This window comes from Solanum verrucosum, unplaced genomic scaffold, assembly GCF_900185275.1.
Source record: "Solanum verrucosum unplaced genomic scaffold, falcon-dt-bn FXZP01000277.1, whole genome shotgun sequence".
Lineage (NCBI taxonomy): Eukaryota > Viridiplantae > Streptophyta > Magnoliopsida > Solanales > Solanaceae > Solanum > Solanum verrucosum.
In genome coordinates this window covers 530,573-542,636 of record NW_026019945.1, presented here as the reverse complement: position 1 = coordinate 542,636, position 12,064 = coordinate 530,573, and the positions used below count along the sequence as shown (strand labels likewise).

The following is a 12,064-nucleotide window of genomic DNA, read 5'->3' as shown; positions in this document are numbered from 1 at the left end:
TGTAAAACTGAAATTATTATCTTCCTAAATGTTGACATGACAAAGTGAATGTAATTTACTCTTTTTGAGAGAGTGAGCAGCCAAAACAATATTAAAATTTTGTTTTAAATATATTATTTCATAAAAATATGTATTTTTAATTATTATTTTTTAAAAATTGTTTTCTTTCTTCTCCATGGTAGCAAATGCCAAATTTCTCCGCCTGGTCATCCCAAAGTCGTCGCGCCACTACCACCATCTCCATCGGATTAAATTTCGAATAACTCTCATGTATAAAATTTGAAAAAAAATAATCAAATCCACCATCTCCAATCACCAAAAATATAATTTGAATCAAATTAAAAACTCAATCTGGTTCAAATGCAATTGAATCCTAAAAAAAAAAATATTTTTTACTTGTAGATCTTAATTCCTCATGTTTTTTTATTTTAGTTTGTTTACTAAATTCTCCGACAAGCAATTACCTTCTCTTGATTATAAAAAAAACTCCGTCACACAGACATAAAATTGTGGCAATATGTACCCACAAACATTAATTGGAGTCTCTTCACTCGATGAAACTTTTTTTCCTTTTGGTGGTAGGCTTAAATTAGATTCATAATGGTCTTGGTGGTGGTGGTTTTGATGGTGATGTGGATATTTATTTTTCGAGCTTTATTCTTTGAAAGAAGTGGCGGGGAACTCTTTGAGTAGATGGAGGAGCTAATGGTGAAAGCGGAGAAATGACAAAGACATAGGTGGAGATGGTGGTGACAACGAAATTCTCATACTATGCTGGTGGCGGTGACATATCTCTCTGGAGAAGACAAAAGAAAGAGACCCCCTATTTAACCCCCAATATATTCTCCAAATCAAAGTTCTCACAATATAATTAACGCTAAAAAATGAATGAAGAAGAAAGAGAAAAAATGTCTTTGTTTAAGTGTGTTTTTCACCACTGACACATATCTAGTTATGGCGTTTTAAGGGGCTACTTATTTCATTTTAAAATAATTCAGGAGGGTAATAGAACCCTTGTGAAGTATGAGAGTGTAGTTGAGAATCCGGATATAGGTTGGGAGGCTTTTGGCCATTTTTTCTTTTGTAAATTATAAATAAGAAAAAATATCTCTAACGACTTTACACGAATTAACTATAATTAACCATTACGAAACACTTCCCAATCGGCTTTACATGGCGCTAATACTAGTATCATATATTCCATTATATTCCATATATATCCATATCTAAGGGTACATTGCATATTCCATATCCGTTATATTTTGTAAATTATAAATAAGGAAAAATTATTCGTAACAACTTTATATGGCGCAAATTTAAATATGAAGTGTGATTTAATTTATCGTTAAAAAAGACTTCCCACTGAACTTTATGTGACGTGAATATTAATACTTAAACAATATATGGAAACCAAAAAATAAAAAAAATGAGACAAACGGACATTGTGATTTGATAATGTAATAACATAAAAAATATTTAGTATATAAGCAAACATATGTTTATTATATTTTTCTCCGCCTCTTATTCAAACCTATCGCGATCAGTCAAAAAAACAATCACCTAGATTTTCTCCTCAAGGTCAGAAATTTATCAATCATTTTATCTCTATCTACTCTGCACGATCGTTTTTTTTTTTTTGGAATGCACGATCGAAAAAAGTATCTAGAATAATTGAATTTTTCGAGTTTCATTTCTGAACTTGAACTGATAGATGTCTAAGTTTTTTAATCTAAGCTATCAGCTTTTGTTCACTTTTTATATCTCAGATATCATTGTTGATAAGTTGATTATAATTCAGATTGAAAAATCGCACGTCTAATGTGTTCTTGACTGTTAACTTTTTTTAAAAAAAAAAAACAGAACAAGATAAATAATTGTATGGAATGCTATGGTTAATTCACCTTGTCACCTTACAAGTAATTTGGTGTTATCATTCATCTGGTTGTTTGTACTAACCTTTAATTTTTTGTTGAATTGATTTAGTACTGTTGGAACAATTTTATGTGTTTTTCATGGTCTTCTTGCAACCATGTTGTAACAGGAGGTCAAAACTAAATGTGTCTTTTCTGTAAATGGATGTTCTGTGATATTTAATGTTAAGATGTTTTTGGAATGTAGTTAATTCGTGACCTTTATATTCTAGAGTGACTTTTATGGTGGATAAGATGAGGCTGAGATGGTTTGGACATATGAAGAGGAGGAGCACAAATGTTCTAGGGAGGAGGGGTGAGAGGTTGGGAAGGGTGGGTTTAAAGAGGGTTAGAGGTAGGTCGAAGAAGTAAATGAAAGAGGTGAATAGACTTAAGAGGACATGAAAATTTAAGTGTTGCGTTTGTACACACCTTAGATGTATCGTATCCTTATTTTGTTGGGTTTAAAAGGTGTGAATGAAGAATGAAGAGTTGTGATTTTTATGAAAATTTTGCGACTTTTCTGGAGAGTTGCGATTTTTCTGAAAAATTGTGTTTTTCCATAAGGTTGTGACTTTTATGAAGAGTTGTGACTTTTGACTTTTCCAGAGCGTTGTGACCTTTCCGATAAGGCACCATAAGAGTTTATTCACACTACTGTCTATTCTGCACAAACAAATTCAGTGTACTTTACTACCGTTGAGTGGTTTGTTCACCGTGCCAATCCAATACACGAGTGAGTAAAATTGTTCTATCCTGGTAGAGGATATATTATATCAATCTCGGATACTTGAGAGGAATAATTTCCTAAGTTATCGTTCTAAGTATTTTCGTAATTCGGATTAAACAACATGTTTGAACTTTATTGAGTTGTTTCTTCTTCTGCTGGAATAGATAGTATAATAGAATGGAAGGTGTTTCGGCTGCTGAGGTAAGGAATGGCGCCAAAGATATTCAAGGAATCCAATGGTATAGGAGTACCAATGTAACCAGGGAGGAAGTTAGGCAAAGAAAACTACGAAACAATCTGTGGAACCGTGGAAGAAATATTCCTCAATCTGGTGAGACACCAGATAAGGTAATACAAACTTATATTTTAATTACTTTCTGAATGGTTTAGAAGAAAAAAATGTTGTGTTCAATGTGGATTTGGTGTCATTTTACCCCTTTGTATGTCAACAGGAGCACAAAACCATTAAGAAAGATTGTTTATACGATTTCAGATGGTATGCAGGATCCGTTAAACCATCGTTCTCCAACTCCCGGGTAAGTTTCAGATCTTTGTTGTGATTTGTGTGTGGAGTAAACTAGGAGCTTACTTAGAGAATAAGTTGAACAACATTTTGAATAATTCATCTGTTCTTTTTCCAAATTTTGCAACATAGCTGAGGAATATGGTCTGGGCAACGTCTAAGCACGATGTGTACCTCATGTCTAATTTGTCTGCCGTGCATTGGTCATCATTGACCTGCACGAAAACAGAGATTCTCAACTTCTCAGGGCATATAGTACCACTCGAGGTATGTATTTTTGTACATCAAATTCACTTATCATAAATTGGTTTGGACCTCCTTTCCAATCCTTTCTCTTTTTCTCTTCTCTATTAGAAACATCCTAAAAGCTTTCCAGAGGGATTTACTGCAACCCGAGTAAGCACACTCGCGGTGAAAGATAAGTTGCTTCTTGCCGGTGGATTGCAAGGAGAACTTATAGTCAAGGTTTGTTAATGTCCTTACAACTGTTCTTTTTTTAAAATACCGTTGGTTTTAGGACTTCCTTTATGTGCAGTACTTGGATAAACCTGGAGTTAGCTTTTGTTTTCGGCCAACATATGATGATGATGATGCCATAACCACTTGTATTGAGATTAACGACAGTGCCAGGTATTGCATCATCTTGCTTATTGCCTGAACCTCTCTCGATCAATAAGGTTATACTTTCTTTTCTTAGTGAGGATGAAGCTAAACGCGATATTTATTTCTATGCAGTGGTGCACTTCATTTTATTGTTTCATACAATGATTCTGGAGTTAGGGAATTTGATATGGAGACGTTTCAACAGTCTAACTATTTCCATTTTAACTTGCCAGTGAATGTAAGTCTGTATTCGACTAGTCTATGTATGAACCTGTTTCGTTTATAGTATATATCCTATCTTGATACAAAGATCTTTCAGTGGTTTACATTTTGTTTTGATATTACTAAATCCTTTTCCGTTTTTTCTGCTCTCAGCATACATCACTCAGCCCTGATGGCAGGCTTCTCGTAGTAGTTGGGGATGATCCCGAAGGAATGTTGGTTGACTCCAGGAATGGAATGGTATGTTTGGACATCTCAAATGTACTGCACCGCGAATTATTAGTATAATAAGAGGTCGACTAACAAAATCCATTTTTTACAGGTTGTTTCTTCTCTGTCTGGACATGTGGACTACTCGTATGCATCAGCATGGCATCCTGATGGCCAAACATTTGCAACTGGGAATGAGGATAACACGTGCAGAATATGGGATATCCGAAACTTGTCCAAGTCAGTCACTGTGTTGAAGGGTACATTTGGACCTATTGTGTCAATGCGCTACACGTCTGATGGCAAATATATGGCTATGGCAGAGCATGAAGATTTTGTCCACATTTTTTATGTAAAAAGTGGATATGTGGTGGAACAAGAAATTGATTTCTTCGGTGAGATATCAGGAGTGTCTTTTAGTCCCGATACAGAGTCCCTTTTCATTGGCTTGAAGAGTTCTGCATGGAATGGCCTCCTTGAGTTTGGACGACGACACAATAATTCATACCTTGATGCAATGATATGAAGGCTGCACCAGTAAACATAGTTAGCAGATTATATTTGTTGTATTGTTGTGCTATTTGTATGTCTCATAAGAAATTGTAAGCACAGAAGATGTATACACAGAAAGCTAGACGATTTCCGGTCATTTGAGCGATAAAACTGAGAGCATTGTTGTTAGAATTGCATAAACTTCAAATTCAAAATTCACTTTTGGATGGAACATATGAGATCCCTCCACCTTTATTTAGAGATTGCAAAGTTTAAATCCTGGAATTGAAACTTTTTTAGTATTGAGTGATTTTGTAATGCGAATTTATTCAAAACAATGGAATTCTCCGCCTTGATTAACCTTTATGCAAGTAAACTTCATAATAATAATTGAACTGGAGAGATTCAGTATTAATTATCACTTCTCCTTGTATATACTTTAAATTGCAAATATAACATTGATTATGTTATTAATTATTGACATAACCGAATAACTGAACTAAAAAACCAAACTGAAAAGAGAAAAACCAAATTTATATTGGTTTGGAACATTGGATTACACTTTTTCAAAATCAAAAATCGAAAAACCTGAACAAAATAGTATAGAATCAAACCGAAAAATCAAATGCACACCCGTTACGATGCATAATCCATATCTGTTATATTTTGTAAATCGTAAATAAGGAAAAAATATCCTAATAACTTAATATGGCGCGAATACTAATACTAAACAATGTAGGAAACCAAGAGCTTTATATGGCGCAAATACTAATACTAAACCATGTAGGAAACCAAAAAAATATAAAAATTCAGAAAACGGACATTGTGATTTATGAATGTAATAACATCAAAAAAATTTAGCATATAAGCATACATATGTTGAAATTTTTTGGGCCTCTTCAAATCTATCGTAATCAACAGGCAAAAAAACAAGCACCTTAGATTTTCGACTCAAGGTCAGAAATTTAACACTCCTTTTACCTCTATCTTCTCTAGGCGATTGTTTTTTTTTCGGAGTGAAAGGTCGAAAAACACATCTAAAATAATTGAATTTTTTGAGTTTTATACCTGAACTAATAGATGTTTAAGTTTTTTTTATCTAAGATATCAGTTTTGTTTCACTTATTATATCTTAGATATCATTATTGTTGATAAGTTGGTTATATTTCAGATAGAAAAATCGCACATCTAATAAACTAGAATACTTTATGTGTGTTTTTGACGTTTAACTTTTTATTTATAGAGAAAAAGATAAATAATTAATTTACCTTGTGATCACCTATGTATACAAGTAATTTGTTGTTTATACGAACCGTTGAAGTTTGTTGAATTGATTTAGCTTTATACTGTTGGAGGTAGTTGAGTGTTGTCTCGCTCTCGTGCGGGGTAGGCTTGGTGGATAGATAGTATTAGCATTATTATCGTAGTTTTTGTGCTTTGTTTATCACATTATTCTGCTTTATATGGTCTGTTACACTTTCTTTATTATTTGTTATGCCTTGTTTTACCTCTAGCTCTACGAGGTAGGGGTGAGGTTGGCATATACTCTACCCTCACCTGACCCCACATGTAGGAATACACTGGGTATATTATTGTTGTAGTTAAAGTTAACTTTCATGATTTTTGGTTGTAGATCATTTAGTTGGAGTGTAACATGTCCCATCAACAAGGAGATGATGTTGATTATGTAGCAGATGAACATGAAATGGAAGAACTAGATGTTTTTATTGATGAGTTCCAAGACATAGACTTGGATGGCTTTGATTCGGATGTAAATGAAAGGCGAGGCATAGACTTGGATGGCTTTGGTTCGGATGTAGATGAGTTCCTAGACGTAGAATTGAGTGACGTTGAATCGTATATAGATGAGTTGCAAGAAACAGACATGGTTTGTTAATTCATTATGAAAATTTAATTGTTCCATTTGTACACGCCTTAGATGTATCATATCCATGTTTTAGTACGAATCTGCTTCAAATGTTTGAACTTTATTGAGTTGTTTCTTCTTCTGCTGGAATAGAATTATAGAATGAAAGATATTTCGGCTGTTGACGTGAGGAGTGGCAGAGATATTCAAGGGATCCCCTGGGAAAGGGCTATCGTAACCAGGGAGATACGTAGGCAAAGAAGGCAACAAGAATATCAGAACTACGAAAATATTCATCAATCTGATGAGAAATCAGAAAAGGTATTTTAATTACTTTATAAGTAATGTGTTTGGATGAAAAAAATGTTGTATTCAATGTTGATTTGGTGTAATTTTCCCCTTTTGTTTGTCAACAGGAGTGCAAAACCACAAAGAAAGACGGTTTATACTATGATTTCAGATATAATGCAAGTTCCGTTATACCAACGTTCTCTCACACTCAGGTAAATTCAGAGCTGTTGTCAACTCTTCTATTTCTTAGAGAATAAGTTGAACGACATTTTGAATAACCTGTCTATTCCTTTTTCAAATTTTTCGACATAGCTGAGGAATATGATCTCCGCAACTTCTAAGCATGATGTGTACCTACTGTCACATTTTTCTCTCATGCATTGGTCATCATTGACCTGCGTGAAAACTGAAATTCTCGATTTATCAGGGCATGTAGCGCCATGTGAGGTATGTAATTTTGTACATCGAATTCACTTAATGTATTTATAGTCTTAACTTGATTATATGAGGACCTCCTTTTCACTCGTTTCTTCTTCTCTTTCTCTATTAGAAACATCCTGAAAGCCATTCAGAGGGATTTACACACACCGAAGTAAGCACTCTCGCTGTGAATGATAAGTTGCTTGTTGCTGGTGGATTACAAGGAGAACTTATCGTCAAGGTTTGTCATGAATGTTCTTAGAACTGTCCGCCCTCGTTTACATGTTTAGCTTTTGCTGTCAAATATGCTAAACATGAAAAGGCTTATGTATTATGTGCAGTATTTAGATAAGCCTGGAGTTTGCTTTTGTTCTCAACCAACGTATGATGATGATGCCATTACCACTGCTATTGAGATTAAAAACACTGTCAGGTATTGCATCATCTTGCTTATTGCTTGAATCTCTCTCGATTGATAAGGGTATACTTTCTTTTCTTAGTGAGGATGAAGCTAAATTACATATCTATTTCAATGCAGTGGTGCACTTCATTTTTTCGCTTCAAATAATGATTGTGGAGTTAGAGATTTCGATATGGAGACATTCCAACTGTTTAACCATTTCCATTTACCCTGGCCAGTGAATGTAAGTCTGTATTCGACTAGTCTATGCCTGAACCTGTCTCATTTATAGTATCCTTTTGACGCTTGATACATTTCGTTTTGATATTACTGAATCATTTTCCCCTTTTAATGGTCACAGCATACATCAGTCAGCCCTGATGGTAGGCTTCTCATAGTAGTTGGGGATGATCCCGAAGGAATGTTGGTTGACTCCAGGAATGGAATGGTATGTTTGCACATCTCAAACGTACTGCACCGCGAATTATGAGTATAATAAGAGGTCGATGGGTGGTCCGCTAACAAAATTCATTTTTTTTATAGGCTCTTTCTCATTTGTCTGGACATGTGGACTACTCATTTGCATCAGCGTGGCATCCTGATGGCCGAACTTTTGCAACTGGGAACCAGGATAAAACGTGCAGAATATGGGATTGTCGGAACTTGTCCAAGTCAGTCACTGTTTTGAAGGGCAACCTTGGAGCTATTCGGTCAATTAGCTACACGTCTGATGGCAGATTTATGGTTATGGCAGAGTCTGCAGATTTTGTCCATGTTTTTTATGTTAAAAGTGGATATGAGGTGGAGCAAGAAATTGATTTCTTCGGTGAGATATCAGGAGTGTCTTTTAGTCCCGATACAGAGTCCCTTTTCATTGGCTTGAGGAATCGCACATTTGGTAGCCTCCTTGAGTTTGGACGACGTCACAACTATTCATACCATGATGCAATGATATGGGCACTTTGAAGGTAGAAGTGGATCATATTTAGGTTCATATTTGTTGTATTGTTGTGCTATTTATATGTCGCATAAGAAATTGTGAGCACAAAAGATGTAGAGTGTAGTGATATACAGAAAGCTAGACGATCTTCAGTCATTTGAACGATAAAACGAAATATATTTTTTCTTTAGCATAGGCCAACTAGTGTAACTTTCCATGTTGGTTGGTGGCCTATTTTGCATAGACATAAAATTTGTGTTACTAACCTTTAGAAGTACATGTGAAATTGATGTCAATCGTTGTGTGTCAATCTTCCTTTATGATGTGTTGTATGGATTTTTAGAGGTGTAGAAGTTGGTGTTTCTTATTTGCATAGCTACGTGACTATTCTAACGTGAGTTGGTATCAAGGTAAACTATTACTTCTATAAGCCAGGGGCGGAGACACCTTGGAGTCGGGGTTCATCCCCTTCAGCTAGTTTGTGTGTTGAATTCTTCGGATTATGAACATCCATAGTAAAAATATTGGCTCAGCCATTGCCAATAAAACTTGTGGTGAATGGGGATTGACCATTCAATGTGGTACTCCTTCGGTCTCAACTTTATGTGACACACTTTTTTTTATCGATGTGACAAGTAATGACATATTCTTAGTAATTATTTTATTTTATTTTATAGGCATATAAATATGTATAACTAATTTCAGACTACAAGTTTTAAAAATCTTTTTATTATTCCTAACTCGTTGAACAGTTAAATGCTCTCACATAAATTAAAAATAAATAAATCAATCTTTTTTTTTAGTATTATATTTACAATGTAAATAACTTAAACGCATTTGTAAATATATATTTTTGCTAGTATAGAAAAAGAAAAGATTGGGTTACAAGTTACAAGGATCTGTAATCCACAAAGAACCAATAAATGAAAGCCAACTCATCTCCAAAAAATCTACTTCCCCTCATTTCCCCTCACTCATTTCCAAATCAAATCCCTATTTCATCTTTAGATATTGAAATCCCCAATAACCACAAATACTCCCCAATTTTGCATTGCATCAACAACAATTTCCAAATCCCCAACCTCCACACAACTCAAAAATGGCATCAGCTCTGTTTTCTGCACCAACTTTCCAAGGTCTCAGACCACTCAACAAACCCACTGACTCTTCCCTCTTCCTCAACAAACCCATCGCCTTCAAACCTATCACCAAAAAAACCCGAAATCTCGCTGTGAAAGCTGAACTCAACCCATCAATTGTCATCAGTTTGAGCACTGGGCTTTCACTTTTCCTTGGAAGGTTCGTTTTCTTTAATTTCCAGAGAGAAAATATGGCGAAACAAGTGCCGTCTCAGAATGGAATTTCTCACTTTGAAGCTGGAGATGTTAGGGCTAAGGAATATATAAGTTTGTTAAAGTCTAATGATCCAGTTGGATTCAATATTGTTGATGTGCTTGCTTGGGGATCTATTGGACATATTGTTGCTTACTATATCCTTGCTACTTCTAGCAATGGATATGATCCCAGTTTCTTTGGCTGAACCAAAAAAAAAAAAAAGTATGATGTGTTTTTTTTTTTTAACTGATTTATGTGAAATTGATGTGGTTTTGTTTGTAATGCAGTAGCTTTTATTTGTATAGTGCCAAAGAATTACTAGTACTATCTCTGTTTTCCTTTGCTTTGATCGTTTTATTCTGTGTTTGATATTCGTATTGGATCCAATGAAATTCATGCATACATCAAAAATTAAGTGTCATGCTAAGAAATATGATTTTGCATCATTTTGGACTATTTCATAATAAAAATATGTGATTGAGCTAGAATTTTTATAAAGGGATTTCAAAATATGAAAAGTTTAGAGCACATACAAAAAATGATAATAGATCTCGTTGTTATAATTAATGGAAAAAAAGTTCGATGCTTATGATTAAGTAGGAGGCGAATCATATACTAAAGAAGAAGAAAAAATGAAGTATATGCTTTTGATGAACATATATTTATGTGTGCTGATAAAACATAAAGAGTAACTGATCAAATTTGCGGATTTTCTAGTGAGGAAACACTTGTGATCCTATAAGTCCTGCGCTAGACATAAAACACAGAAATTAAGGAGATTTCATATGTCTACCATGTAATTTTGTATCGAAGAAAGTTTGGATGAACAATTTTTGCTCCACTTGGCTCTGGAGCAATTGAGAACCACTTACATAATACCAACATTTACAACTCCTTTCTTTTCTTGGATGTGTTAGATAGGATGGAAATTGTTTTTGAAGAAAATGTTATCAAAACTCTTGATCATAAGCTATAAAGAGAGATACAAGGTTGTGATTCTGTCGTAAGGACAAATTCAAAATTTTAAGAAGATGAATGCACTAATATGAATAAGTAAATTTAATAGTATTCTTATAATTAATAAATCATGATATTAACAATACAATACTTTTTTAAGCTTTTTATTTCTAATATACATTATTCAATACAATTTTTATACATCATACCAAGCGACGAGAATATATAGAGTAAAAATGATAGTGGGGAATTTAGGAATGATGCTTTCATATATTTTATGGTCACGAGAATGTGGGCAGTAAACAGTTGGACTTAATAACTTATTTCTTGCCTTTACCATATATTGTACCATTCTCTCCTAAATGTTTCAAAAAGGAAAATTAGTCACCATCCTCAATAGGTGTCATATGAAAATCTTTTGTAATTTGTTTGTGTATGGCTAATTAATATAAAAAGAATTACAAGGTTTAAAAAAGGAAATGTGTTTTTCAACTTGTAAAAGCAGTTTCTTGCTCTAAATCAAAGTATATAGTTTTGTTATGATAAACTAAACTATAGTTTCTACCCTAGCTAGTTATGGTAAAACGTTGTATATAGTTTAGTGTAAATATTGAATACATCTATTTTCTGATCCCACATAGGTAAATATATCAACGATAAATGATTTTGGCATTGATGACAATATATATATATATATATATATATTGTGTTTTTGGTTTTTCTCCTTGATAGTCTCTTCTTACAAGACCTTCTCTTCCTCTTCCTAAGCCGTGACTTACGGTTTGAACACTTTCAAATTAACTAATTTATTAATTCTATGATCACAATATTTCCCTCCTCTCAAAATATCATCCTTTTCGAAAGTTAATTTAATTAATTTTTGAAATATTATATTGGATAGACTAATTTAATATTTAAAAATTAAAACTTAAATATTCAAAAACTACATGAAAAGTATCATAAGTTAAGGTTCTTAAGTTAATTTGACTAATTTAAAATTTGAAATTTAAAACTTAAATATTAAAAATCTTCCTGAAAAGTATTATAAGTTGTCGTTCTTCTTATATCAATATGACAATATTGTACCCAATATAATATCAATGCGATAATACCGTACCCAATATAATCCCACGAGTGGAGCTAGAAAGAATGGATATTTACCGA

At 33.7% G+C, this 12,064-nt stretch overlaps 5 protein-coding genes across 6 annotated transcripts in view; 4 read left to right on the top strand and 1 right to left on the bottom strand.

Moving 5' to 3' along the window:
• Window positions 1-12,064, bottom strand: part of LOC125809205 (THO complex subunit 3) — a 152,162-nt gene that overhangs the window by 49,426 nt on the left and 90,672 nt on the right. The gene's annotated exons all lie outside the window — the stretch shown is intronic.
• Window positions 2,166-4,724, top strand: LOC125807358 (uncharacterized WD repeat-containing protein C2A9.03-like). Its single transcript, XM_049487060.1, has 9 exons — window positions 2,166-2,243; window positions 2,809-2,988; window positions 3,093-3,176; window positions 3,296-3,430; window positions 3,518-3,628; window positions 3,699-3,793; window positions 3,899-4,004; window positions 4,142-4,228; window positions 4,311-4,724. The coding sequence occupies exons 1-9, from the start codon at window positions 2,166-2,168 to the stop codon at window positions 4,722-4,724; spliced, it is 1,290 nt and encodes a 429-aa protein (XP_049343017.1).
• LOC125807347 (uncharacterized WD repeat-containing protein C2A9.03-like) lies at window positions 6,345-8,634 on the top strand. Its single transcript, XM_049487049.1, has 9 exons — window positions 6,345-6,524; window positions 6,711-6,878; window positions 6,974-7,060; window positions 7,161-7,295; window positions 7,399-7,509; window positions 7,610-7,701; window positions 7,807-7,912; window positions 8,030-8,116; window positions 8,212-8,634. Exons 1-9 carry the CDS (start codon window positions 6,345-6,347, stop codon window positions 8,632-8,634), a joined length of 1,389 nt encoding a protein of 462 aa, XP_049343006.1.
• LOC125809295 (photosystem II 10 kDa polypeptide, chloroplastic) overlaps window positions 6,872-12,064 on the top strand; it is a 204,526-nt gene continuing 199,333 nt past the window's right edge. The window contains exon 1 of the mRNA XM_049488955.1: window positions 6,872-6,881. The gene's annotated coding sequence lies outside the window, so the exon portion shown is untranslated. The remainder of the gene's footprint in view (window positions 6,882-12,064) is intronic.
• On the top strand, window positions 9,647-10,267 carry LOC125809284 (photosystem I reaction center subunit V, chloroplastic). The gene has a single exon (XM_049488944.1). It carries the CDS (start codon window positions 9,708-9,710, stop codon window positions 10,146-10,148), a length of 441 nt encoding a protein of 146 aa, XP_049344901.1. The 5' UTR covers window positions 9,647-9,707; the 3' UTR covers window positions 10,149-10,267.